This window comes from Leopardus geoffroyi, chromosome E2 (genome assembly GCF_018350155.1).
Source record: "Leopardus geoffroyi isolate Oge1 chromosome E2, O.geoffroyi_Oge1_pat1.0, whole genome shotgun sequence".
In the NCBI taxonomy this organism is placed as follows: domain Eukaryota; kingdom Metazoa; phylum Chordata; class Mammalia; order Carnivora; family Felidae; genus Leopardus; species Leopardus geoffroyi.
Window position 1 is genome coordinate 28345290 of NC_059335.1, and position 27217 is coordinate 28372506.

Below are 27217 nucleotides of genomic sequence, written 5' to 3' on the forward strand. Positions count from 1 at the left end.
GGCCTCAGGATTCGGGTTTTGGGGGCCATCCCCAGAAGAATAGAGACTGCAGGGGCCCTGATGTCAGCTCGGTCTGGGGCTGTGTCCTGCGGCGGGGGCGGCGGGGCCAGTCCCTGAGCCTCACGATTCCCTGCCCCCAGGTGCCCTTCTTCCTCTTCATTGTGTTCGTGGTGTACACGCTGCTGCCCTTCAGCATGCAGGGGGCCGTCGTGGCAGGGGCAGTCTCCAGCATCTCCCACCTCCTTGTGATCGGGACTCTGATGGAGGCCTTCACGACGCCCAGTGTCCATGCAGGGCTGCAGGTGAGGTGTGCACAGGGGCCCAGGAGGGGGGCAGGTGGAGGCAGGGGCTGTGGTTTGGTCCTGAGGGCGGCAGAGACCTGTGTGGGCGAGTGGGTCCTGAGGCCTCAGCACCCTGTTTTGCAGACAGATGGCCTCCAGGCTAGGCTTTCCCTCAGTCGGCTGGGGAAGCCGGCCCCCTGGGCAGAGCCATGCCCTGTGGCCTTTTTTTGCTGGCCTGTGGTGCCCCTGACGATCTGGCCCTTCTTCTCCAGTCCTGCTGTGTAGCTCAGCGTCACCTGCAGAGTCCCGTGCTGATAGGGCTGGGAGCATATCCCTGGGCACCCTGTCTTGTGTCTTTGCACTGAGTGAAACATTCACAGTTAGTGGTGGCCAGGAGAGGTATTTTCCTCTGACCAGGCCTGGTGTCAGCTCTGGGAGACAGAAGCCGGAGCTCTGGGCACCTATCGGGATGCCATGCCTTCTGTGACTGTCCTCTGGGCCGAGCTGAGATGATGCCTTTCTGCTTCCCTGTTTCGGGGTCCCCAGCCTGAGACCTGGTCTAATCGTCACAGTGACTCTAGAGGACCAGCACCTGTCTGGGCCTCAGTTTCCCTGCCTGTCTGGGAAGGGTGCCAATGCGAGTGGGTCGAAAGTCAGAGAATGGCATTGGGGTGCCATCACCAGCCTGCCGAGGGGGCTGGTAGGCTGAGGGCACAGGCCAAGCCATATGCTGAGCCTGCCCTCCGCCCGCCCTCAGCTGCTGGCCAACGCTGTCATCTTCCTGTGTGGGAATCTCACGGGCGCCTTCCACAAGCACCAGATGCAGGATGCCTCCCGAGACCTCTTCACCTACACCGTCAAGTGCATCCAGATCCGTCGTAAACTGCGCGTCAAGAAGCGTCAGCAGGTGTGGACCCCGCCTCCCCCTAGAGCCACAGCCCGGTCCTCCCCGGCCCTGCCTGGCTGTCTCCCAGGCCCCACGCCCTGTGTCCTTTCTCGGTGGATGTCAGACACTCACTGAACAGTGTGAGCATGGGCCGCATGACTGGACAACCATGCAAGCTTCGCCCCTGGGGGTTGCTGGGGACATGGGAGGCTGGTGGCAGGACACAGGCCAGCGGAGATGGAGGGTGCGCCAGGCAAAGCAGGAAGGAACGTAGAGAAAACAGAGGCCAGTCACCTAGGCTGGGGCCTCAAGCCCCCCTGCCTGTCCTCCACCGGTGCTCAGGAGAACCTGCTGCTGTCGGTGCTGCCCGCCCACATCTCCATGGGCATGAAGCTGGCCATCATCGAGCGGCTCAAGGAGCGCGGGGACCGCCGCTACATGCCCGACAACAACTTCCACAGCCTGTACGTCAAGCGGCACCAGAACGTCAGGTGGGTCCCACAGGGGGTTTGGGGGAGGTGAATCTGAGCTCAGTCTCCCCATTTGTCTCCCCAGGGGGTCGGATCAGACCAGATTGGTGTCGGGAGAGATCCAGTAGCCCCCTAAAATTGTAAAGCTCTGCACATAAGTGGGGCCTTTAGGAAGAGAGGGGTCCTTTCAGGTGATCCGCAAGGGGGCACAGGCCCCCCTAAAAAGAGGCGAAGTCCCCTGGTCCTGACAGCCATCTTTGGCAGATTCACAGCGGCTTCAGAATCTTATTTGAATGCACCAACCTCAGTGAGGTTGTCTGTGAGCTGGTCTGGAACTCATGGACTAAGAGCTGGGAGATCTGGTGCAAACTGAAGCTCTGGCTTCGAAGCAGCCCTTAACCAGAGCCTCAGTTTGCTCATCTGTGGAATGGGAGCCCTACAAGGGTAGTGTGTGTTTGTCGAGTGTCGGGTATGGAGCTTGGCTTGAGGGAGCACGGAGTCTCGTCTCACCAGCAGGCTTGGTTCTGAAGTCTGTGCAAAGGTGGGGAGGGAGGAGGGCATTCCGAGGCGCCTGTGAGAGCACCATCCTGTGGTCTGCAGTGATGGGGGCCTGGGGATGACAGTTCTCGATGGCCCTGTGACTCTGGGGCTTGCTGCGTTTTGCCTTAATACTAAGCCTCTGGAACGTTAATTCCTCTTTATGGCCCCAAGCTTCTCTCCTGTCCCTACGGAGGCTGAGGAGTGGCCGGGGTGATTGGGCTCAGGGCTGGCAGGTGCTCAGGGGCTTCCAGGGACCTGGCTCTGACCCTTCGGCTGCACCCCTGCCCCTAGCATCCTCTATGCGGACATCGTGGGCTTCACGCGGCTGGCCAGCGACTGCTCCCCCAAAGAGTTGGTGGTGATGCTGAACGAGCTCTTTGGCAAGTTCGACCAGATCGCCAAGGTGAGCCTGCGGGCCTTTGTGCTGCCCCCCTTGTCCCCACGGGTGGCATGTGCCCAGTGCTGTGCCGACACGGGTGTGCAGAGGCCTGAATCGTAGCATTCAGTCAGCAAACACTTCCGAGGGCTCTGTGGTGGCAGCCAGAATCCTGTCCCCAGAGTGTGAGGTCAGGGGGGAGACTGCCAGTACATGTTGGGGGATGCACAGGGGCTCAGGAGGGCTGCCTGGAGGAGGAGATGGCTCTATCTCACCGCATGAGGGCATCAGAAGCAGGCCTCCCCAGGGAGCTTGGGAGGCCTTTGCAAAATGCTGGGCCTCACACACAGGGTGCCTTCTGACAAGATCCCTGGTGAACCGTGTGCACGTTAGAGTTTGAGGAACCTAAAAAGAGACCCTGAAGAGGAAAAGCAATGGTTCTGGGCAGAGGGAACAGCATGTGCAAAAGGTTGGAATAAAAGGAAGCCTCTGGGGGCCCTTGAAGAGAACGTGGCTCAGTGTGAGTGGACAGAAGATGAGGGAGACGAAGCCCCAGGGTCAGATATGCAAGGACCTAGGGCTGAGATGAGGAGAACTTGATCCGGGGACCCTGGGGAATGTGGCAGATGCCAGAGTGGGGATGGGCATTGGGTGAGGAGGGTCTCCCAGGTACAGCTGAGCAGGGAGAGGTCTGGAGACTAAGCAGGGCTGGGCTGGGCTATCACTGTTGGTCTTCACGAGCAGCACTGGGACTGGGGGAGGGGGCAGGGAACAGACATTCGTGGGTCTGGGGATCGTATGTGTGTGTGTGTGTGTGTGTGTGTGTGTGTGTGTGTACTGTTACTCGTTAATTTACCGAATGGTCCTGAGACCTGCCGAGTGGCAGCCTTGAGCTCAAGTGGGGGCCTTGGGCCTGCCCTCAGATTGCTCCCAGCCTATATGCTATGTGCTTTGAAGAGGGGCGCAGGGAGCTGGGGTGCCTGGGGAGCAGCTGGGCCAGCTTCCGGTGAAGACAGGCTTAGTGGTGGCCACTAAGGAGAGACCCAAGTGTTAACACTGAAGGCCGAGGCTGTCTATGCTGGCTGTACACCTGAATCAGGTTGAAAGCTTAAATAAAATGCTAGCACCCGTGCCCACACTTGGGAGAGATTTTAAGAGCCTCCCGGGTGACTCCGTGTGTGGAGAACCAGTGGTGTGGACCCTGATGGGAGGTGAGTTCGGCCCCGCAGCAGGAGGACTTTTTCATGGTCAGAGCTGCTCTGTTCTAGGAGGGACTGGCCCCCCAGGAGTGGCCTCTGTCTTAGAGAATGACCACCACGGGGGGTGGCTAAACTACCGGAGGGCACTACTGGCCAGGGGTGCCCTGGAGCACTGTCCCTCGGGGTATTGTGGACCGAGTGACTCAGAGAGCCTTTCTAGTCTGGAGCCTTCCTTCAGGAGCCTCCTTCCTTCATGACATCTCTTAAACCAGCAGGTGGGAGTTCCCAGTAGATGGGCCGTATGTGGGCCGAGGGCCTGGGTTTCCAGTCACAGGTGGCTCTTTCCTTGCCACAAAGCCTGGGGACCTGCTGTTGTCCTCTTGGATGCCACCTTCCTTCTGTGGCAGGTGCAGGAGGCAGGTCCTTTGTACAGATGGGGAGAGGGACGCCTTCCAGCTGGAGTGTCTAGTTCCTGGGCAGGGCTGGTCCCAGACTTCTGTCCTATCAGCAGATTCCAGATCCGTACCCTCTTTCTGAGAGCCAGGGCCGACCCTCCCAGAGGCACCTGCACCACATCTGGACTCAGGACCCCACCCCCCCAACATACACAACTTCGCTGGTTTCTTTTTTATTGTCTAATTTTTTTTAATGTTTTATTTATTTTTGAGAGAGAGAGAGAGACAGAGTGCGAGCGGGGGAAGGGCAGAGAGAGAGGCAGACACAGAATCCAAGGCAGGCTCCAGGCTCTGAGCTGACGGCACAGAGCCGGACGCAGGCTGACGAACCGTGAATCATGACCTGAGCTGAAGTCGACGCTCAACCGAGCCACCCAGGCGCCCCCAACTTCCCTGGTTTCTAAGTGTCAGGGTGGGGCATCAGCTTGGGGGATGTGGGCTCCCCTAAGTCCCTGACGGACGGCCCAGCTCCAGAGGGCAGCGCTGTGCTTGTCTGGGGCGGAGATGAGGGTGGCTGGAGCCCTGAGCCTGAGTCTCCAGGCTGGGCCTCCAGGCCCTCTCCAAGGTTCCTGCTGCTTTCTAGAAAAGCCACTGTCTTCCCATCCCTTGGCAGCCAGGGCCCAGCAGGAAACAACTGGCACTCACTCAAATGAGGTCATTGGAAGAAGGTTTAGTAAAGGGACTGCTCATAAAGGCGTGGCTGGTACAGGGACTGAATGGGAGGGATGGTGCCCTACCTGGTCACTGAGGCTGGGCATGGGAGCGGACGGGCACCAGATCTGGAGGCCGAGGACACCTGTGTTCCAGGAGGTTAGCCAGCCTTTAGCCCTCCATTTTCTCCTTAGCACTTTTCACCGCTGGATGTCTAGTTTAGTGTCTAACTGCCGCTAGTGTGAGCCCCACGTTGTGAGGAGTTTTGTCTGTTTTGCTCCCTGTGTGTTCCAGTGCCTGGGGTGGGGCAGGGAGCTCACGGACATTTCAGCATTGCATGACCGGATGAAGCAAAGACAGTGCCTCTCCCAGAGGCACTCAGGTGGCCATCCCTGGTAATACCCGCTCTGGCCCCTGATTCTTGCTTAGGGGTTCCCTCTGGAGAGTCCTCCGTATCCCCAGTCCTTTTGTCAGGCCCAGAAGCAGCTACTGGCGGCTGGTACCCCAGAGGAAGCGTCTGGCCACGAAGGAGTCTGGCTCACTCTGGAGAGTATGGGGAGGCGCCTGGCACGTGTGGACCCCAGCTCTTAGCCATCTGCTGACCAGGCCCCTGCTTGCCTTGCCCTGCAGGCCAATGAGTGTATGCGGATCAAGATCCTGGGCGACTGCTATTACTGTGTGTCGGGCCTGCCCGTATCCCTGCCCACCCATGCCCGGAACTGTGTGAAGATGGGGCTGGACATGTGTGAGGCCATTAAGTAGGTACCATGGGCGGAACCGGGGCACTGGGTCCTGCTTCCCAACGCGCGGTAGGGAGTGCACTGGAACCACTTTGCAGTTGAGGAAACCGAGGCTCGGGGTGAAAGTGGCTCGCCTGGGTCCCTCAGCAGCCCTGGCTGGGATGGGGTGACTGGACTGCTCTGCCCAGGCAGGTGCGAGAGGCCACAGGTGTGGACATCAGCATGCGTGTGGGCATCCACTCGGGGAACGTGCTGTGTGGTGTCATTGGGCTGCGCAAGTGGCAGTATGACGTGTGGTCTCACGACGTGTCTCTGGCCAACAGGATGGAGGCGGCTGGAGTCCCTGGGTGAGGCGCAGTGGGACGGTGGCGGGGTCAGAGGCCGTGGGCCAACTCTGGGTTGGGGGCTTTGGGTGGGGTCAGAGATGGGAGCAGTGACCTCGCGTTGGGGGAGCCAGTCCAGGCTCTGGCCTACTCGGCCCCGCCCATGGTACCCCCCCCTGCCCCTCCCGGCGGACGCCAGCCTCCTCTGGGCCCTGCTGCTCTGACTCGTGTCTCCCCCAGCCGGGTGCACATCACAGAGGCCACGCTGAACCACCTGGACAAGGCGTATGAGGTGGAGGACGGGCACGGGCAGCAGCGGGACCCCCACCTGAAGGAGATGAACATCCACACCTACCTGGTCATCGACCCCCGGGTACGAGGGCTCAGAAGAAGCAGCCGGGCGGGAGGGCCTCGCTCAGGAGACCCTGGGAGCCGGGGCTGTGCGGGGAAGCAGAGTCCACACCCTGGGGGAAGATCCCCATGGAGGGGAGAGTGCTTTTCTCTTCCAGGCTGTGGAGACGTGGGGTAGCAGCCTGCCCAGGGTAGGAGTGAGCTCCCCGTCACGGAGTACATTCTAGGCTCCAGTGCCTCTGGGCCTCAGTGTTCTCGTCTGTGCCATTGGAATAACAGCAGTGCCTACCTCAGGAGGAGGAGGAGCTAGTCTGAGTGAGGCCCTCACCATAAAGGGGCACCTCATAAACGTCCCAGAAATGATAGTCGCTGTTACTTTGTTTTCTGGGAGGTTGTCACTAATTTCCTCGATTTTGAAAAGACACATTTTTAAAATGTGCTTTAGCTGAGTCAGGAAAGTGGGACTAGGCAGGAGCCTAGGGTTCTGCCCCCCAGTGGCCGCCTAACTGGCTGGTGCCGTCACTTTCTGGGGGGTGGGGGACCCCACTTTCCCCAGGACCCCGTGGCAGGGGTAGCTGCTGGGCTGCCGTAAGGCCGGTAGGCCCTGGCCTTGCCCTGCGCCCACTCAGGCCTTCTTTCCTGCCACGGGAGGCCCGCTCGTCTGGCGGCCTCGGTGAATCATCCTTGGGACTTGCTCAAGAATGTCAACCCCGACAGGCTCTTTCCAGCTCCCTCTCTCTCTAGCCTTGGCCGTCCTCAGAGCTGGCCCGACAGTCTGTGGGGGAGCAGAGGGCCGGCCTGTGACCCTCCCCAGGCCCCAGGGGCGCCATCCTGCTCCTCAGGGATGGGAACTGCTCAGCAGCGTCCCCTCCCCTAATGTGGGCCATGGGTGCTGAGTGAGCTTCTGGGGAAACTCTTTCCGGGTACCTGGGGCTGTCATGGAATACGGTGTGGCCCCTCACCCTGTACCCCACAGCTCTGGGCCCCACCCTCTTTTCCACCCACCCTGTCCCTCCCTCCGGAGAGCCCTTCAGCCCCTGTCCCTCCACTGCCAGGCTCTTTGTACCCCAGGACCCTTGCCACTGCTGCTGTCTCTGCCCACAGCCCTCTTCGCTCTGAGGGCTCAGATGCTCCCATTTGTTTGTCGTCTCTGCTTATTTACTGTCTGCGTGAGCTGCCCGTGGGCCACCTTGGGGCAGGGGGGCCCCTCTTCTCCAGGCTGCAGTCCCTGCACCTTGAGTGCTTCCTGACAGTGGAGCAAGTGCTCAGAGAGCCTGTGAGCTGATGAAGCAGAGCCCTGGTCCTGCAGGCCAGCGGTGGGCACGGCCCCACCGGGCCGCCGCCTCAGCCAGGCAACCATGGGGCTCCTAGGTGAGCTTGAGTTTCACATAAACAGCGAAGAAGTTTTTAGCATGAGCGTGTTTTGGGCAGGATCTCACGGGGCGTCCGACATTTTCCCCAGCAGCCCTGCCTTCCCCCATCTTGGTTGAATGTCATTCATTCACAGAGTTGAAAATTCAGAGGGCACGAAGGGGGTGTTGTGGACAGTCGCCCTCACATCCTGTGTGCAGCTGGCATGTCCCCACTAAAGGGGACCGGCGTGGTCGAGATTCTTGAGTTCCTTGCACAGACAGGTCTGTGCACATGTAAATAGACTGAGAGACGGTCATCTGCCCTTGCCAAGCCCAGGGTAGCGTGCCCCACCCTGTTGCTTTCTTCACCTGATGACATATTTTGGAGACGTGTCCTTGTGTGTGCACAAAGGCCACCACACGCAAGCTCAGGATCATCTCCTGTTGTGGACTCATGGAGGCCCTTTCCCATCTTGGGCCTCTGTGGGCTCTGACACCGTTTCTTAGGTGTGAGGACCCCTGGGGGACAAGTGTCCAGAGGTGGCAGGTGGGGTCACCTGTGGGCTGCTGAAGGTCACAAGTGACCTCCCCGTTCCTGCTTCTGAATAGGTGCATTTTTACTGAGCTGATGGATCTTTATTTTTTTATTTAAACAAAAGTTTTTTAATGTTTATTTTTGAGAGAGACAGATGTGAGCGGGGGAGGGGCAGAGAGAGAGGGAGACACCGAATCGGAAGCAGGCTCCAGGCTCTGAGCAAGCGGTCAGCACAGAGCCCAACGTGGGGCTCGAACACGTGAACTGCACGATCATGACCTGAGCCGAAGTCGGACGCTTAAGCCATTGAGCCACCCAGGCGCCCCTGAGCTGATGGATCTTTATAGACATTTATTTCTTGGGGAGCCCAGGTGTCTGGAAAGTGCTAGCGACCCTGAATTTGAGCAGCCGGGTGCTGTGTGGGTAGAGTTACCCACCAGTGGAGGGGAGACAGAGAATGTGGCCTCCCCTGACCCCAGGGCAGGCCGCTGTCTGCAGGGCACAGCACATTCTCTGGACCCCGAAACTCTTCACAGAGGCTGGACTCCAGCTGTTCCTTCCGGTGGGGCAGACGGACATTTCTCAGGGTTTAAAAATGTTTCTATCCCAAAAGGAGGCTAGAAGTTTCCAGGCAAGCTGCCGCCTGTGGCTTAGCGAGTGTTTGTGGCTGTAGGTGCTGGTCCATGTGGGTGTTTGCAGGGACCCAAGGAGACAGGGACTCTTGGAAGGCAGGAACCTTCACAGGGTAGGGGACTTGCAGATGACCCAAATTTGTCTTTGGTGGCCTTGGCGCTCTCTCTCTTCTCTAGTCCTGCCCACCCTCCCCAGCAGGGAGGGGTCCCCAGCTGTTGTTCCTTGTGGGGGAAGGGGGCCGTGGAGAGGCAGGGCCTGGCTAAGACACCCCAGGCCTGCCACGGCCACGGCAGGCACATGGCAAGTAACGGTCTCTGCTGTGGCGTGGGGGCCACATGAGGGGAATGCCCTGGAACGCTGCCCCAAGGGGTGGGGCTGGCCCCTTGTTGGCCGGCGCTCTGTCTCTCAGGTTCCTGGCCCACAGTCCTCTTCCTGCAGCTGTTCCTTCAGGAAGGACATGTGCCGGCCACATGTGGGTGGGCAGGGTAGGCAGCCAGTGGCTTTCCTGGGCACTGTCTCCCCAGGGTGTCTCTGCGGGGAGTGGCCAGGGGGCTTTCAGGCCCTGAGGACAGTGGCTCCACAGAGCTTCATGGGCCCAGTGGGGCCTTAGGGCTTAGGACTTTAACACGATCTTTCCCTGGGGACACAGGGAAGGATCTGAGGGGCTGTGCACAGTTGTGTGTGACCCCCCAGTGTCCTGCCCGCCTGGGAAGGACAGGGCTGGAGCCGGGACCTGCCCTGCAGCCCAGCCGAAGAGGGTCCTGGGCCGCAGCCAGTCCCCAAGGAGATTGCAGACCCGTAGTGTTTCTGCCATTTTCTCTTTCCACCAGCCTGGCCAGCGCTCTGGGCAGCATTCAGTGTCGGGCAGCGGGGGGTGGGGGGGGGTGGGGGGGTGGGGGGGGTGGGCAGGATCCGGACAGTGGCCCCTTCCTGGGCTGAGGGTAGGGGACTAGACAGGCTGTGTCTGTGTCTGCCCGCAGAGCCAGCAGCCGCCCCCGCCCAGCCAGCACCTCCCCAAGCCCAAGGGGGATGTGGCCCTGAAGATGAGGGCGTCCGTGCGCATGACCCGCTACCTCGAGTCCTGGGGGGCCGCACGGCCCTTTGCACACCTCAACCACCGCGAGAGCGTGAGCAGCAACGAGACCCCTATCCCCAACGGACGGAGGCCCAAGGTAGGACCCTCCCTCCCAGACTGCTCTGCACCTGCCCCGAGGATCCGAGAGTGCGGGAGATGATAGACCCGGTCTTGGGACAGACTTACGGCTCCTGCTTTGCAGAATAACTTCCTCTCTCCCTTCTCTTCCAGGCCATTCCCCTGCGGCGCCACCGGGCCCCTGACAGGTACATGCACTGTGCCCTCCTCTCTGTTAACCTGTGGCCTCTTTTCCTGGCCAAATCCTGCCCCCGTCACCTCCTCCAGGCAGGCTGCCTTGACCATCCTCTGTCCAGGAGGGCAACCCTGACCATGGAGTTTGCCATGGCTTGGCTCAAAGTGTTTCTAGGAATCAGAACTTTATAATAATAGAGTTGTGTACCCACCCCGCGGTCAGGTCAGTGGGGTTGGTGTGAGGGACCAGTGTGTGCTTAGCCGAAGAGGCCTTAGCCTGGGGGCCCAGGTCTGTCCTTTGCTTCTTATTGAGCTGCTGGCCAGCTGGGTGATGCTGCTTGGTGTGGGGTCTCTACTTGCCCTCTCTGGGCCTCAGTGGGACCTTCCTGTGTCCCTGGGGCCTCTGGCAGGCATCTGGGGACCCATCTGGGTGAGCCCTCTTGTCTATACTCCTGCCTTTGGGCAAGTTGTGGTCCTGGGGTGATGCAGTTGTGGGTTTCCGGGTTTCCTATCCAGGAGTGCATCCCCCAAGGGCAGGTCTGAGGACGACTCCTACGATGAGGAGATCCTCTCGGCCATCGAGGGGCTTAGCTCCACGAGGTGAGACTCTGAGGCCTCTCCTTGTCCTGTCCCCCTCGGATGGGGGTTCCCCATTTGGCCAGGCCCACCCTGCGCCCTGGTGTCTGGAGGCCCAGATCCAGTTGGGTCCACGGTGGCTCCTTCGCCTCCTGCGGGTGGGCCCCGTCTCCTCCCCCATCTCCTCCCAAGGGTGGGGCCCCCTAGTCCCCCGGGCCAGGTCTCACGGCCTGTGTCTGCCACCCCCCAGGCCCTGCTGCTCCAAGTCTGATGACTTCTACACCTTTGGGTCCATCTTCCTGGAGAAGGGCTTTGAGCGAGAGGTGAGGGCCCCTGAGCAGCCCCAGGAACGTGGGCTCCAAGGCCTGGGGGTGGTGGCTGTGGGACAGCCAACATTCCCACGTCTGTTCAGTGAGGGTGGTGGGGAGTCACCCCGGCTGGCCGTGGGGGTGGGGGTGGGGCCCAGTCTGGCTCTGTTTGGACTCTCTTCCTGCTGGCTCACCCCTGATATGCCCCCCCCCGCCCCCATCAGTGATTCTCCCTCTTGGGTCTGGGAGAGGCTCCATTCAGATGCTAGGAGCTTTGCCCATAAGGGCCAGTGCACACCTTAGTCTGACAATATCAGCCTTATAGTTAGGAAAAAGGGCTTCTCCCTCTGGCTGCACGACGACATGCTTTTTGTACCAAGTGTTTACTTATTTCTTGAGCACCTACTGGGTTCTGGCAGTGTCCCAGGTACACACGTTATGCCACTGAAACCTCACGTGGTGGGACAGATGGCTGCTTGCTGCCTACTTCATAGACCCTTGATCTGTGTGGCCGGTGCTGGGACCTCTCTCCCCTCTCAGCATCCAGGACTGGGGGGGTCTTTCTCTAGCTGGGGCTCCCTGAGCTGGCGGCTCCGTAGGAGCTTGGGGTCTGGGGGAGGTGTGGTCATCCGGAAACCTGTCTGGCAAGCCTTCCACTAGCTGTGTGACCCGGGTGGGCTGCTGGACTCTCTGAGCCTCAGGGTTGGTTGGTTTGTTTTTTCAAGTTTTATTTATTTATTTTGAGAAAGAGAGCACGAGTCGGGGGGGGGGGCGGAGAGAGGGAGAGAGAATCCTGAGTAGGCTCTGCGCTAAGTGCGGGGCTTGCTCCCACTGATGTGTGGCTCGATCTCACGACCACGAGGTCACGACCTGAGCCAACATCACGAGTCGACTGAGCTATCCAAGCGTCCCAGCCTCAGTCTGCTCATCTGCGGTAGGAGTCCTGTGGCTGGAGACTGTGAGATTGTGCCCGGTGTAGGGGGCAGACAACACTAGCTAGGGGCTCAGCCCCGGCCTTACTCCTTGGTTTGGGCTGGGGACAGACCCACCACCAGCCCAGAGCTCAGACTTGGTTCCCATCCACAGGCTTGGGGCCATGGGCTCTTCAGGGACCTGGGAAATCAAGTCAGAGACCCCGGGCGGGGTAGGGGAGGGGCAGGGACGGCTCTAAACATCAAGGAGCCATGCCCAGTGGAGCTCATGAGGGTTATTTGGTCGTGATGATGTCCCATCGCCACCTGGAGCTCAAGGAGGGTGTTTTTAAGGTGATTAACTCAAGCCGGGGTGGGCGATGAGGGGGTCAGAGCAAGTGGCCCTGTGGGCGGGGCCTCTGCCACCCCTGATAGTCCCCACTGCCCCCAGTACCGCCTGGCGCCCATCCCCCGGGTCCGCCACTATTTCGCCTGCGCCAGCCTCGTCTTCGTCTGCATCCTGCTCGTTCACGTCCTGCTCTTGCCCAGGTCAGTTGGCGTGGCGGGACCGTCCAGCCCACTGGGGTCGGGCCAGGAGGGGCGGTGACCTTGCAGGGCTCACCAGAGGACCTGCCGGCGCTCTTGACCGGCAGGAGGGGGCTGGTTTTTGAGACGGGAGAAACTGGACTGGGGTTGTGGCCGCACACCTGGGGTCACTAGAGCTGATTTTTGTTGTCACTGACTGTCCGGCTGCAGGCCTCCCCCTCCCACACACGCCTCCCCTCCCCAGTCCCCTGTGGGCTTACGGCCCTCTCCGGGCGCACGGCCAGGGTATCAGGAGCCGCGGAGATTCGTGCTTCTGCTTCAAAGGCCCTGCTGGGTGGGGGGAAGGGTTGGGGGTGAGGTCACAGGGAAGGAGTAAGGTCAGCTACTTGGTGGTTTCGGGAAGGGTGGTCTGGCCAAAGGGGTTCAGTATGTGCCTAATAAATACCAAATAGGAAGCACTTTCATATGGCACTTTGGTGCCGGACAGGAGTCTAAAGTCTGTGTAACCACGGGCCCTGCGTGCCGGGAGTAGGCAGCTGGACCACAGTTCTCAAAGATCCCCTTTGCTGCGTGTAGGCAGTAGTCTGGGAGGGGCAGGAAGTGGCCGGGAGCTGGAGAATTGGGGTGCTGGGGGGTGGGGGGGCCTGCCTGTGGCTTGGCCCTGGGCAGACGGTCCTCCAGGACTAAGGTCTTCTCCTCTCCAGGATGGCGGCCCTGGGTGTGTCCTTCGGGCTGGTGGCCTGTGTGCTGGGGCTGGTGCTAGGCCTGTGCTTTGCCCACGAGTTCCTGGTGAGTGGGAAAGCCCGAGCGGACACCTGGCCGGGCCCTGCCCCACCCGCCCTCCCGCTGCCTCCACCCTTCCCCGGAGCCCTCCGTGCTCAACTTCGCCCCTCCTGCCTGGATGACAGTTTGCCGGGTGCTTCTCCCAGTAATCTGCCCTCCCAGGCTGCTGGTGGCCCCCAAGTGGCTGTGGCCGTCCCCGGCCCGAAGGGTGGGAACGCCCCTTCTGTACACCCCGTGAGTGCTGAGCTCTGGGCTGGGCACGGGCACAGCGCACCTGCTGACGGTCACTAGCGGAGCTCTTGGGAGCTTATGCATCCGCCGGGCCGCTGCACCGTGGGCTCCTTGTCTGGGTGCTGGCGCCGGCCACCTGACCCCGTGCCTCCACAGAGGTGCTGCCCCGCCCGAGGGACACTGCAGGCCATCTCCGAGAGGGTGGAGACCCAGCCCCTGCTGCGGCTGTCCCTGGCCATCCTGACCATTGGCAGTCTGCTCAGCATCGCCATCGTCAACCTGGTGGGTTCTGGGGGTGGGGGAGGTGGGCCCTGGCAAGGACCCCTCAAGCCTGTGCACGCTTCCCGGGTGGAGGGGGCCAGTGTTTGACCCTGGGAAGCTTCAGATTCTCGAATCCCATCATCCTGTTGCCTGAGAGCTGCATCTGGTGTAGCCCCTGCAGAGCGCAGTGGGCAGGCTCTGGGAGGTTCCCGAGGCAGGCCCAGTTTGCAGACGAAGACTTGGGGACCCCATAGAGCTTCCGTGGCTAGCCCCACGAGGCCGCGATGTCTTGAATCACCAGCGTTTTGGCATTCTCGCCTTTCTTTGTGGTCCCCTGAGGAGGCCCTGTCTTTCTCTCTCTGAGACTCCATTTCCTCACTAAGGAGTGGTTGCCCAGGCACAGGCCCGAGGGACACTGGAGCCCCTGCTTCTCAGGCCTTGCTCGCGTGCTCAGTGCTGCAGACAGCACCTGTCCCTGCTGGTCCTCCCAGCTCTGACATCTAGAGCTAGGGTGTCTCCGTGTCCTGGAGACTCTGTGACCACCACACTGTGTCACCCGGGGAGCAGGGGGCTCATTGTCCATGTTGATCCCAGCTTCTCCCCCCACCCCCCACACCTCCCACCACCAGCCTCTGATGCTCTGGGGACAGTGTGCGTATGGCTTCATTCTACACCCTTCTCTCCCCCAGACCCGTCCCCACTGTGGAGCTGAGGACTGTGCTGGGGAATCGGGGCAGTGACTCTGGCCACACTCAGAGCTGGGCCTGGCAGATGTCGCGGAGGCCTCGGGCTCAGCCCTCCGGCCCCTCCCCACCCCCAGCCCTGCTTGGTCCTGGCAGGTCCTGGAGTCCCAGGTCCCCGGACCACCCCTCATGGTGACCTGTCTCCTCTGTAGCCGCTGATGCCTTTCCCGGCCCTGAGGCAGCCTGCAGGCAACCAGAGCTTGGCGGATGGGGATGTGAGCAGCAGGGAGCTGGCCCCGTGCAAGCTCCTCCCGGTGAGTGCGGCCGGACTTCTGGGCACCGTGTGTCCCCACCTGGACCGCTCCCGCACAGCTCGGGACGTTGAAGGCACTCATCCCGAGTGGTGGTGAATTGGGAGCTGGTCTCTGAAGGGCAAGAAGGTTATGGGACAGGGGGGTGGAGCGGGGCCAGTTGGGAGATGGGGCCAGGGGTGGCTTTGATCTAGATCGGGGGGACCATGAGTGTCTCTCTTCTGGGGGCAGTGGGGAGCCACAGCATGATTTTGAGGAGAGGAACGTGGGCAGAGATGCACTTCGGGAAGGGCAGGCTCCTGGCCGAGCCGGAGGCAGGGAGGCCGCTTGGGTGTGTGCGTACCACCTTGGTCACGTCCACATGCCACCGCCTTCTTTCCTTTAGAGGAGCCCGTTTGCCGCAAGTAGAAGCAAATACACCGTGAAGTTTTAGACTCTGTTGTCTGCTTTGTTAAGAAGGGTCGTCAAGGCAAGAGGGCAGCGCTGCAGACAGGCCAGCCCCTCACGGGTCGCCCAAGTGGGGCCGGGGCTCCGGGTCAGTGTGCCGCGGCTAGAGGCGGCCCTCTCTGGTGACCCCCGGTCCGGGGGGTGCCTCGCGGTGACCGACGTCCCCCTGCCTCCCCAGTATTACACCTGCAGCTGCATCCTGGCCTTTGTCGCCTGCTCCGTCTTCCTGCGGATGAGCCTGGAGCTGAAGGTGGTGCTGCTGACGGTGGCCCTGGTGGCCTACCTGGTGCTCTTCAACATCTCCCCGTGCTGGCAGTGGGACTGCTGCAGCCACAGCCTGGCCAACCTCACCAAGACCAACAGCACCCTCAGGTGGGGCCCGCGGCGCCCATCCCGACCGCGCTCCACGGCAGCACCTCTCTTTGGTTCCGCCGTCGTTTCGAGCTGCGGGACGGTTGCGTTGGGTGGACCTGCAGGTGGCACGCTTGCCATGTGACAGGCAAGCGACGGTCTCGGGCCGCTACGCTCAGAGCTGGAGAGGGACTCATTTGCAGGTTCTCTGGGGGACGCCCCTGGTCGCACAGAGGCCTCCTGGGTCATCCGGTCTCTATGCCGCTCGGGGGGTGGGTCGGGGGGAGGCCTCAGCTCTAGTCCAGGCCCCCTCCTTCATCCGTGTCCTGGAGGTCCAGAGAGTTCTGGAAAGCACTGTTGTCTGACACTCGAAGGGCTGGCGTGTGGGTGCTTTTGGGGGCTCTCGGTCCCGGTGGGTTGAGGAGAGGGGCCTGGCTCCCCTTGAACTTAGAAGGCTGGAGTTTCGGGACCCAGAACAAAACCTGCTCCTGTGGGTCTGCTGCACCTGCAAACCCCATCTGCCAACCTGGAAGTCCCTGACTCACTTTGAGGACTCACCTGCCTGCAGTGCTTTTCCTGCAGACTTTGCCGTGGCTATCCTTGGGCATCCGGGTGTGAGCTGTGGTGTCGCCGCGGTGAGGCCTCTCCCACCTCCCCGTCAAACCCTCTTCTGTACAAGTTGATGCTGCCTTTAGCGTCTCCGCCATGAGGACATGAGCTCGGACGGCAGAGATCTCTGTCCCGTTCACGCCTTCCCGCAGGCTGGCTCTGGCCTGCCCCCCGCCGCCCCCTGCATCTGAGGACTGGGCAGGAGGCTGGAGATGACTCCTGCTTTTTCCCTTCGTGTCCAGCAGCTCCCCGTTCTGTCTGTGGAAGGACCCGAAGGCAATGATCAATTTCTACCTGGTTTTGTTTTACGTCACCCTCATCATGCTCTCCAGACAGGTACCGCCTGGAGAGCCCCCAGCGTCCCTTGCTCAGCTCAGAGAGAGAACTGGGATGGGGCGGGAACTTCCACAGATTTGGGGCAGACAGCCCTGCAGGGAAGCTCTGGTCCCTCGGGGAGGGGTCCCTGCGTCCTCACCTCCCTGTTATCGCCTCCCATCAGGACACCAGTGACATCTGGTCACGTGGGTCACTTGAGAACTGAGTCACGGCTGACTGGGACTCTAAGGCCACTGGGAGGTGGCTGTTGAGTGGGAGCCATTTGCTGGGGATAGAGGGTGGAAGGGCGGATGGGACGGCTCCGCAGCCCCAGGGTGATGGGCGCGCCCTGCTGCTTCTCGGCCTGTGTCGTTCTGCCCCCCCTCACCGCGGCCAGGACACTGATGCTCCCCCATCGTCTGCAGATTGACTATTACTGCCGCTTGGATTGCTTGTGGAAGAAGAAGTTCAAAAAGGAACACGAGGAGTTTGAAACCATGGAGAACGTGAACCGCCTCCTTCTGGAGAATGTCTTGCCAGCCCACGTGGCCGCACACTTCATTGGTGACAAGTTAAATGAGGTGCGGTGCGAGCGGGGCCTGGGTCACTAGGGCAGGGCGTCTGAGGGTCCGGATGCAGCCCCTGGGACCTCACATCCCGGGGCCCTGGACCTCGCCCCTGTACGAGGGGGCCCACGGGTCAGGGTGGCTGTGAGGACCGGATGTACGTCCAGGCATTTGTCATCTGGACAATCCGTGTGGATGAAAGCGTGCGTTCCGCCAGTTCTGGGTCGCCGTTTCACAGATAAGGAAGCAGGCCCAATGGGTGCGGAAGCCAGGTCTCCTGTGATCTGGGACCTCCTCCCACCCCAGGGGCTCTCAGCCTTAGCCAGGAGACCCAGGGTACCGAAGGGCCAAAGCCAACCAGGGCCTGGCCTGCCCCAAGCAGCGGACTCACGGCCTTATTTCTGTAACAGCCCCCAGATGGGTCTCTGTGGAAGCCGGGCGGAGCGGCACCTGCCTGGCACCCCCTCCCGAGTTTGGTGGGGCGGCCGAGGAGCCATGTCCCTGTCTGCTCCCGGTCCCTTCCAGGGCCGGGGGGCCTAAGGTGGCCTGCTTCCTTCCCCGCCCCCACCCAGGACTGGTACCATCAGTCCTACGACTGCGTGTGTGTCATGTTTGCGTCGGTGCCGGACTTCAAAGTCTTCTACACGGAGTGCGACGTCAACAAGGAGGGGCTGGAGTGCCTGCGTCTGCTGAACGAGATCATCTCCGACTTCGACGAGGTAGGGACTCCAGGCTGAGCCGCTGGGGGGAGGCGGGGGGAGTCGGGGCGCGGCAAGCCGCGTGTAGGGAGCGACACGCAGGGCCGAAGGTGCACATCTGCCTCTCCTCGCTTCTTCAGTAAGTGTTGTTATCTTCTCTGGGACGGGCAGCCTGCGAAGATTAGATTTAGGTCCTTGAAGAACTTGGCAGTCCCTTATCTGCGGTTTCAGTTCCCCGGGTCAGCCGTGTTCCGGAAGGAGCGGACCCTCTGCCTGACGTGTGGTCAGAAGGTCAGCTGTAGCCTGACGCCATGTCACAACGGCCAGGCCATTCACCTCGCTTCGTGTCCTCACGAGGAGGAGGATGAATGAATACAGTAAAGACTTTCTGAGCGAGACCATTCACGTAGCTTCTATTACAGGACGTTGTTCTGTTCTGTTGTTGACCTTTCCCTGTGCCTGACTTGTACGCTGAACATCGTAGGGACGTACGTGCAGGCGGGAGCACTCACCGTTCAGGCTTCGGGAGTCTGAGGTGTTAGGCATCCCCTGGGGGTCCTGGAGTGGGTAAGGGGAGGGGCTCCTGTAGTTTGATTTCCAGCAAGTCTACACTGTCAGCTGGTTCAGAGGAAGTCAGTCGGTTTGGACTTGATTCTCAGCTGCAAGCAGTCGACATTCCTGGGTAGATACTGTTGGGCCATGCTTTGTGCTTGGTCCTTAAAAAGGAGAGTCCAGGTGCCCCAGGAGGGGCCAAGGAGCAGACGGACGAACCCTGGGAAGCCCGAGTCAGGAGGAGCAGGGCTGACAAGCCAGAGGCCGTGTCCCTGCGTGGACCGGCTGTCTGCCCACATGGGGAGGCCGAGCGTGAGAACTTAGCAGCAGTGGCGAGAGGGCCCCCACCCCTTCTCAGACCCTGGGGTGGGCCAGGGCTGCAGCTGGGCCATACGGCTCTGTGTCCCTTCATCCCGCAGCTGCTCCTAAAGCCCAAGTTCAGCAGTGTGGAGAAGATCAAGACCATTGGCAGCACGTACATGGCAGCCGTGGGGCTCAGCGTCCCCTCAGGGTCTGAGAACCAGGTACCGAGCTGAGCTGGTGGCCGCGGGTCCCAGCCCCACGTTCGGGGGACTCAACAGTTCCCAGACCTATCACCTGACTTCGAGGGGACACCCCTTCCTGCCCCGTCCTATGAGGGAGGGGCAGAGGACCTCACGACTCAGCCCGGGGGAGGCATCTGGTGGGGAGTGCAGGTGGCTAACACCCCGTGGAGGAGGGAAGACGGGGCACGGGATCCCACGGCCCCCCGTGCAGCACCCTGTCCCACAGGACCTGGAGCGGCAGCACGCGCACATCGGCATCATGGTGGAGTTCAGCATCGCCCTGATGAGCAAGCTGGACGGCATCAACCGGCACTCCTTCAACTCCTTCCGCCTGCGAGTCGGTGAGGGCCCGAGGGTAGGGCGGGCCGGGCCACGCCGGGGTGGGAGGCTGCGGTGGGTCCCAGAGCCCGGCAAGCCCATGCTCGAGTCTGTTGGTGCACCTGACTGGATGGTAGGAAAGGTCTGAGAAATCCCTCTTGGTCACACAACCCCAGCAACTGGGTAACTACTCTTCCTTTGCATACTGTTAATAAAGTTACCTTTGAAAGTTTACATCAGAACGTATCACTACAGAAAACGGAGAACCAGAAATCGGGCTGGAATCCTTAAAATATACTGAGAACAAAGCAGTTACGAGCCTGACTGCTCCGTGTTAGCTAACGGGGTTGGGGCTCAAAGCCCGTTTATTCTTTGCTGGGAGAGGAGCGGATACTGGAAAAGTAATGACCTCAGCCTGACGTCGGGAGCGAGCAGCTGGGAAGAGGGACGCCCAGGGAGCGCCTCTCCCACGTCCCGAGTGAGAGGTCCTGTCACAGGCTCGGGAAGCCCCCTCCAACCTGCATTTCAGCTGCTGGTCGGTGCTTCCTGGGGCTGCCGCTGGACTCTGTGGCCTCCCGTAGGGGCAGAGCCTGAGGCTTTGCCTCCCCGACCTGCCAACCGCAAATGTCATCTTCAGGCATAAACCACGGGCCTGTGATCGCTGGAGTGATCGGGGCACGAAAGCCTCAGTATGATATCTGGGGAAACACGGTCAACGTCGCCAGCCGAATGGAGAGCACTGGAGAACTTGGCAAGATCCAGGTACACCCCAGCTGGGGAAACCCATGACCCGGGGGAGGAACTTCCCGGCAGGGGCGGGGGACCCAGGCATCCGTCAGCTTTGTGATTCCAGCCCGGACATGCTTGAGGGACACCAGACGTGTGTGTTCGGGGCTGGTTCCTGGCCATCCCTCCAACAGCAGGCGTTTCTCCTGCATCCCAAGAGTTTGTTGTCCTTTCCTTTTCAGGTTACTGAGGAGACATGCACCATCCTCCAGGGACTAGGTTATTCTTGCGAGTGCCGGGGACTGATTAACGTCAAAGGCAAAGGCGAGCTGAGGACTTACTTTGTCTGCACAGACACGGCAAAGTTCCAAGGGTTGGGACTGAATTGAGGGCTTCTGGGAGGTGAACATGCTGGAAGCGGATTTTCCGTCCCTGAAGCAAGCCACAGGGAGCACTCGGCCCTACGCCAGTCACAGAGGCATTCCAGGGGTTTGGCCATCACTACCCTGACAAGGTGGCTGTGTGTGGCCTCCTTGGACTTGTGCTAGAGGATTTCTCGGAACGTGCACCAGACTCCAGCCCGAGGCTACCACCGAGCCTCGCCACGCAATGGCAGCTGGGACATGCGGATCCCCTGGGTACTGTGGAGATCTCAGAGGGGGAGCCAGACACACAACTGGCCATGGCCTGCCAGCCGCACGGGTGGGACTGGTCTTTTCTAGGTACAGAACCACGACGAGCTGTCCGGGATGGGTTGGGCACGCCTTTCTCCCAGTGGAGCAGCAACAGGGCTGTACGTTTCTCACACAGGCACCCCGGTAAACAGAGCTGAAAATGCGGTTTTCCATCGATGATTTCTCACAGTAGGGAGAGAACAGCACAACAGAGGCTTGTTACTTGTCCTCTCTGGCAGGTGTTTGATTTAAATGGGTATATGATTAGTGGAGTTTTACCCTTTCTAATGACTTCTTAGATGCCAGACAAAAATCTCTTCCCTCCAGTGTGTTGTCTTTTTAACCACGTCCACTGACAGCTTAGCCCTGCTGGGGCTGAGGAACATGGCTGTCACACAGCAAGAAGGCAAGGAGCGGCACAGCCCGGAAAGAAAGGCATGGCCTCTCAGCCCTTCCCCGACCACCGTGTGTACTTGGAGCGCCCTCCTGCTATCCTCACATCTCAATTCCTGTCCTGGAAAGGAAAGGGGTCTGTGTAGACAGAAGGCAGACAACCTGTAGTGCTCCCTTTCTCTTCTTTAGTCCTCACAGCTCACTCGTAGAGCTTCAAGACGAAAAGCATGTCCTCCGCAAGCGTGCAGAAGAGGTTCCCGGATCTGGGAAGCCAGCCCGCTCAGAGCTGCGGAGACAGACTTGTTCCAAACGGGAGAATCAAATCAAGTGCAAAAAGCCGGGTTTGCAAGAGGTGTCTTATGGTGCTGCAAGTCTAAGAGAATCAGAAGTCAGCCTTCACTGCGTTTCAAGGTTGAGGAGGAGCCAAACTGCTCGTTCCTGTTTCTGAATCAGTTTCACCGCTGCATCCCCAGAGCACACCTGGGGCTCTAACATGGCTGAAGTTCACTACAGAGCAGGGATTCCCAGCTGGAGTCCTCCAGGAACCCCCCGCAAGTACAGGAAACCTGGCCCATGGGAGACTTCAAAGGCTTACCCGGGGTTGCAGCCAAGGGCAGGGAGGACTGGACCTGAAGCCACTGTCCGCCGTCTGCCTGGGACGTGTCCACGGGCTTATGAGGCTCAGAGGGGGCTTCTCCGGTTCGCAGAGGTGCTGGGGGCGCTAGTGCAGCTCTGAGGCCCGCCATGTAACCAGAATAGAGGCGAAGTATAAGAACTTGCTGGATAAAGGAATTTTGTGGCGAAAATTCTGTTAAGGGGAATAAGCTTAAACTGTTTTATGCACCAACTTTCCATATAAAGGGCTGGTTTCAGGGGGCACTACACTGAAATGTGTCCACTTAACTCAGCAGTGACCAGGGCTGCTCAACAGGGCTCTCCTGGAGTGTCAGGGAGGTTCTGTCACTGATGCGATATAGACACACACAGCCATGTTGGGCCTGAGGTGGACATATTTCTACTCTTGCAATATTCGAATTACTTTTCTCTTCCGGCACCAGAAATCCCAATTAGGAGTTTAAAAAGTAGTTACCATAGATTTTTATTTCCAGTTCAAGCACTGCGCTCAGATAAAAATATTTTGTAAGTTTTTAGTTTTTCATGTGCAGACCCTAGTGCATAACTGACCATAAAAAGCACATAGTTTTGATTTGCCTGTTTTCTGATCCCTGAGCCCTTTCTTCACAGGCGCCATTCTGTCTTAGGACAAGCGTCTTTGCTAACACTGACCTTTTCTAAGGGTCAAGGGCTTGCTTAAAGGTGGCCTCCCTGACTCTAGTGACAATCGCACCTGAAGTTCTCTGGTTTACTCATTAAGAAAATTTCCTAATAGAGAAGATCATTAACCAGCTTCTACACTGTGTATATAACAGGTCAACATACAGAAACAGGTTTTGAGAAGGTGCAAACAACTAGGAATTACTCTGTATCCTGAATATTTATATATCTGTAACATTTGTTTCAAAATGTATTTTCTTTTCATAAAGTACCAGTGTTTCTACTTTAGCATTTCATTCATTAAACTAGCAATCTGGAAAACGTGAATGTCCTAGTGTTTTGAATTTAATGTTTTCTTGGTTTCTAACTGAAAGGTTAAAATTAAACTCTAAAAACACTTGATAAAATGTGTATTTGAACAATTTTAAAGGTCTTCTAGCATACAGTTTTAAGTAGGCTTTTATTTTTTCAAAGTTTGAGAGAGAGAGAGAGAGAGAGCAAGTGGGGGAGGGAGAGTGAGAGGGGTAGAGAGAGAATCCCAAGCAGACTCTGTGCTGCCAGCACAGAGCCCTATGTGGGGCTTGCACCCACAAAGCCGAGATCATGACCTGAGCCGAAACCGAGGTGCCCCTGTAGTAGGTTTTTATTTATTTATTTATTTTTTATTTTTTTTCAACGTTTATTTATTTTTGGGACAGAGAGAGACAGAGCATGAACAGGGGAGGGGCAGAGAGAGAGGGAGACACAGAATCAGAAGCAGGCTCCAGGCTCTGAGCCATCAGCCCAGAGCCCGACGCGGGGCTCAAACTCACGGACCGCGAGATCGTGACCTGGCTGAAGTTGGACGCTTAACCGACTGCGCCACCCAGGCGCCCCGCCTGTAGTAGGTTTTTAAAAGACTGGTCATTTCTAACTCTCTTGAGAGAATCCCTTCTCTTTCACCCTACTTGTTCTTGCTAAATGTTAGTTTCAAGGTCAGGACAATAAAACTAACACGACTTCCAGCTGGGGGGCTTTACAGAAGGGCTATGTACAGTCCACGCAGGGTCTTAAATGCGCCTCGTTCACTGAGCAAGGGCTGCATTGTGGCGCCTGTTACAGGAGGGGGCCACACGTCTCACGGTCTCCTGCTCAGCTGCCTGCTTGAGCAGCTGACCTTTGCATTTCAGATAAAATTAGATGACTATTAGGGCAAGGGACACGCTGAGGCACGGGTGACCCGTGAGAAACGGTAAAAGAAATGTGAACTTGAAGCTCCATGATTCCCTTATTTAGCTTATCCTTTTACAGCAGTTCTAAGTGACTGTCTCAAAAATGGAAAACGGCAAAGCAAACAGGACCGCCAGACAAGTCAGTGCTGTGATTTCTGGGGGAGGGGGAGGGTGGCACAGGGGAAGCACCTCGTCCTTGCACACACAGTGTCATTCCCAGCAGGTATGCAGGGGACGTACTAGCAGATTCTAAAAGTATGTTAAGTGTATTTGTTTCCACAATGTAACAATAGAAAATCTCACTGGATGGGGATTTGAAAGAAATGTCTTTGCTCTGGTCCCGTCTGTGCCCCCCAAGGAAGCGGCCTTATCACCATCTGACCCAAACGTGCCCAGGTCCACTCTTCCTTTCTGCTCCAGAGGGCAACAGGTCAGAGTCCATCCTATTCCTTCCTCACAAGGCCATTCTTTGAAGAAACCATCCAGATGAAATGTTTTGTAAGTCAGGAACTAGCTGGTTGTAATTTCTGAGGAGGGTGGCAAACGTGGAAAAATGAGGGACTTCAATTATTTGGGGGACTTGCTGCTTTTAACGAATGGTCCTGAAAAGGCTGTTTTACTTCCTAAGTGTTTCTCTATCACTTTATCCTCAGACCCAGCCCCGGGGAAAGGTCAAGGACAGCTCAGCTGATAACACGCGACACAGCTCGCAGTCCCCGGCTCAGCTTTATTACCTAATAGAAGTCCAATCTCTGGAACATTAATTGTTCCAAAGTTTAATTAAAAACACAATTTACAAATATTTACTATCTTCTGAAAAGGATTTCCAAGTGAAGAATGAAAAAACTATGTACATAATATATAATGAAGTACCAGTTAGCTTCAAACCCCATCCAGTCCACACTCGGCAACATCAGTCTTTTTAGGTTCTTCAAAATCTGAAAGAAAAAGTTACGGCTTCATTCAGCACTTTCCCCCTTTTAAGTAAAAAGTAAAGGTGTCATCCAGAATAAGTGCTGACAGCCCTTCTTTACCACGTTCAAGGTTAAAGACTAGATGTGCTACTAGGGCATCACTGTAGCTCTGTCTGCAAATGTGTGAACCCTTTATTTCCTTTATATCTTGTCTAAAGACCAAAAGCAGTTTTTACACTATCAACATGCAGAGACAAAAACCTCTCCAGTGTTATTTGAAAGGAGATGTCCCTTGTGCTCACGACAGCCTTCCATTTTCCCGGAGACACAAGGCACGTACCTTCCGTTAAATCTACGAAGTTGTTTTCCACGATGGGGGAGGGGATGGAAATCCCCATCGCCTTCCGAACCCCATACGTGCTCACGATATCACCTGGAGCGACTTGCTGTGCGAGTTCTTTCAGATTATTGGTCACTTGTTCAGCTGGGAAGGAAGACAAAAAGAAAAAGAAACACAGCTCTAGGTATTGAAACGTGGTTCCTTTAGATTAAAAAAAAAAAAAAAAAGTCATAGGACCACCACAAACTTGACCCTGGGACAATGGGGGTTCGCACTGTGCAGATCCACTTACGTTGCCTTTTTTTCCGATAACACTGGGCTGTGAATGTATTTTCTCTTCTGATTTTAATACTTTCTTTTCTCTAGCTTTGTTGTATGAATTAGTATAGAACATACGAAATGTCAGCTGTTTACAGGTAAGGCTTCCAGGCAACAAAAGGCTATTACAGTAGTTAAGTTTGGGGGGAGTCAAAAATCACACATGGATTTTCAACTGTGCAGGGTGGGTGGTTGGGGTCAGCATCCCTAACCCCCACGTGTTCAAGGGTCAACTGTGTAAATGCAAAAAATAAATCACCTACAGTTCACTTTAGCACTGCTTCACAGCGGTGTCCCTTCTCAGAAGTTTTTCCCTTTAAATATCCCCCAAGTCCCCTTTTCCCGGAGGTGCGACCTACCGAGATGCATTTCCCTGTAAGAGGGGCCCAAGAGACAGATCATGTTGGGAGGGGGTCTGGTGCTCAGACGCTCGTTCTGGGCTTCCTGGAGCTCTCGGAGCAATCTGGTGGTCTCATCAAGCTTCTTCTGGAACATTTCAGCTTCTGTAAGGTACGAAGAATAACATGCTAAGGAAAACAGGGACATACTTGGGTTCCACCTTGTGTAGTAAAGGGAGTCCTGTGCTCTGGGGTTTTGCTGTTTATTGCCTAGTCTTCTCTCCTCAAAGGAGTGATCCCCTCCAAATGAGATCACCACCACAGACATGCTTTACTACTCACTGAAGCATGGCCAGCCAAGATTTCCTGTGGTGAATGGCTATGTTAATCTGCACTAATGTGACATTAAACCTGGACTGCCTGGGTCATGAAATGACACTCACCTTCAGAGTCAAACACTTCAACAGGAGCACCAAAATTTGTTACTGCTTTCAGCGCTGTGAGCCTGTCCTGATTACTGGAGTCTAAACGCCCCTCTGGCTCTATTTCTGTAATCTGCTTAAAAAAAAGAAAAAAAGAAGGAAAGGAAGAAAGGAATTATTTCAGCTTGTTAAGTCCCGTCAGTGCTGCAATGAAACGTCAGTAAGATGGCTTGTGTGTGCAGGCCAAGCTGTCCCACCTATTTACTTGGCAGTTAGAGTTCTGCTACCTATAAAAAATGTCTCTCCAGAATACGCACACTTCTCTATAGTGAAATGATGTGTCATCACACATCACCTGTTCCATGTGGCAGCCACCTAAAAAGACTACAGGAATGAGGGCCTTGGCGATGTCTGCACCATGAAGAACTTTCGGGGACTGTGACAATGCCTCGCGCTTCCAAGGCTCACAGGCAGTGTCTTGGCCCCCGGTCCATGCACCTGCAAACCCACAGCAGATGTGCATGAGGTACTTCCTGGGTCTCTTCCCTGCCACAGAGCCAGGCTGTCAGTATGGCATGGGAGAAACAAAATCCTAAAAAGGGTGGGGTTTTGGTTTTGGAATTACAAGACTCAGAGTTTCCATAACCTCAACACTGCTTTTTAGGAAGAGATTGCCCCAGATAACAAGTTATCAGAAGTTAAGGGTTCCCTTTAGATTTTGGCATGGCACTCCAGATGTGTATCTGAACCCCCGATTTCTCTAGCTACACGTGGGCAGGTGTGTGGAGGAAAACCATCAGTATATGCTTGCGGCTTGCCATCGGGGCTGGGCCCTCACGACCCTATTCCGTAGCTGTTCCCTTTTTACCCAGCTGCCTTTCCCATTCTCAAGATTTCTCGCATTCTTGCCCCCTCACTAAGCACATGACCTTGCCTGCTCCTCATTCCTTGAAAACATAGTTTGGCAGGTACCACATCCGCATCTGTCTTTGATCTCCTCTTCAGGTTTTCTTCCGTGTCAGTTACCGGGCACACATCTGTCCGCTCTTGTGTCCCAGCTTCCCTCCGCTCCTTTAGCCCCCTGACATCTACCTCCAAGCCCACCATTTTACCAACACTGCTCTGCCGGTTACAAATGCCACACCTGCCACTCTTACTGGGCTCATAGGCAGCGGCTGACACTGCTGGACTCCTTCCTGCATGTCCCTCTTCCGTGATTTTTCTACCTCAACTACGGGTCTTCTCCAAAGTTCTGTCCTTCAACCTTTTTTTGTTCCCTTTGTTTTGAAAAGAATAGTGTCTTTAATAAATGTATAGGAACATTTTCTTGACTTTGGTCTGAGTGATGATTTCTTGGATATGAACACAAAAGCACAGCAACAGAGGCAAAAATAAAGTGGGATTCCATGAAACTAAAAATCTTCTGCACACCAAAGGAAACAATCAACAGAATGAAGACACAACCTATGGAATAAA

At 57.3% G+C, this 27217-nt stretch overlaps 2 protein-coding genes across 15 annotated transcripts in view; one reads left to right on the top strand and one right to left on the bottom strand.

The window, feature by feature from the left end:
• Positions 1 to 22525, top strand: part of ADCY7 (adenylate cyclase 7) — a 57849-nt gene extending 35324 nt beyond the window's left edge. For 5 of the 10 annotated variants that reach the window (XM_045442707.1, XM_045442706.1, XM_045442704.1 and 2 more), the window contains exons 4-26: positions 141 to 302; positions 1039 to 1188; positions 1510 to 1658; positions 2469 to 2580; positions 5489 to 5616; positions 5787 to 5945; positions 6162 to 6294; positions 9773 to 9964; positions 10099 to 10133; positions 10636 to 10719; positions 10946 to 11018; positions 12366 to 12463; positions 13165 to 13249; positions 13631 to 13756; positions 14631 to 14732; positions 15355 to 15548; positions 16379 to 16472; positions 16877 to 17032; positions 17590 to 17736; positions 18687 to 18791; positions 19039 to 19153; positions 19768 to 19892; positions 20099 to 22525. In XM_045442707.1, the coding sequence (XP_045298663.1) occupies positions 141 to 302; positions 1039 to 1188; positions 1510 to 1658; positions 2469 to 2580; positions 5489 to 5616; positions 5787 to 5945; positions 6162 to 6294; positions 9773 to 9964; positions 10099 to 10133; positions 10636 to 10719; positions 10946 to 11018; positions 12366 to 12463; positions 13165 to 13249; positions 13631 to 13756; positions 14631 to 14732; positions 15355 to 15548; positions 16379 to 16472; positions 16877 to 17032; positions 17590 to 17736; positions 18687 to 18791; positions 19039 to 19153; positions 19768 to 19892; positions 20099 to 20245 (2871 nt within the window). In that variant the 3' untranslated portion in view covers positions 20246 to 22525. Of the gene's footprint in view, positions 1 to 140; positions 308 to 1038; positions 1189 to 1509; positions 1659 to 2468; positions 2581 to 5488; positions 5617 to 5786; positions 5946 to 6161; positions 6295 to 9772; positions 9965 to 10098; positions 10134 to 10635; positions 10720 to 10945; positions 11019 to 12365; positions 12464 to 13164; positions 13250 to 13630; positions 13757 to 14630; positions 14733 to 15354; positions 15549 to 16378; positions 16473 to 16876; positions 17033 to 17589; positions 17737 to 17886; positions 18648 to 18686; positions 18792 to 19038; positions 19154 to 19767; positions 19893 to 20098 lie in introns of those variants that run through there. The other 5 variants (XM_045442710.1, XM_045442708.1, XM_045442709.1 and 2 more) reach the window with 3 other exon arrangements.
• BRD7 (bromodomain containing 7) overlaps positions 20362 to 27217 on the bottom strand; it is a 41814-nt gene continuing 34958 nt past the window's right edge. For 2 of the 5 annotated variants that reach the window (XM_045442717.1, XM_045442715.1), the window contains exons 14-18: positions 25763 to 25874; positions 25341 to 25484; positions 24664 to 24807; positions 24283 to 24347; positions 23650 to 23936 (exon numbers count right to left, since the gene is read on the bottom strand). In XM_045442717.1, coding sequence (XP_045298673.1) covers positions 24292 to 24347; positions 24664 to 24807; positions 25341 to 25484; positions 25763 to 25874 — 456 coding nt within the window. In that variant the 3' untranslated portion in view covers positions 23650 to 23936; positions 24283 to 24291. Of the gene's footprint in view, positions 21656 to 23649; positions 23937 to 24116; positions 24348 to 24663; positions 24808 to 25340; positions 25485 to 25762; positions 25875 to 27217 lie in introns of those variants that run through there. The other 3 variants (XM_045442716.1, XM_045442713.1, XM_045442714.1) reach the window with 2 other exon arrangements.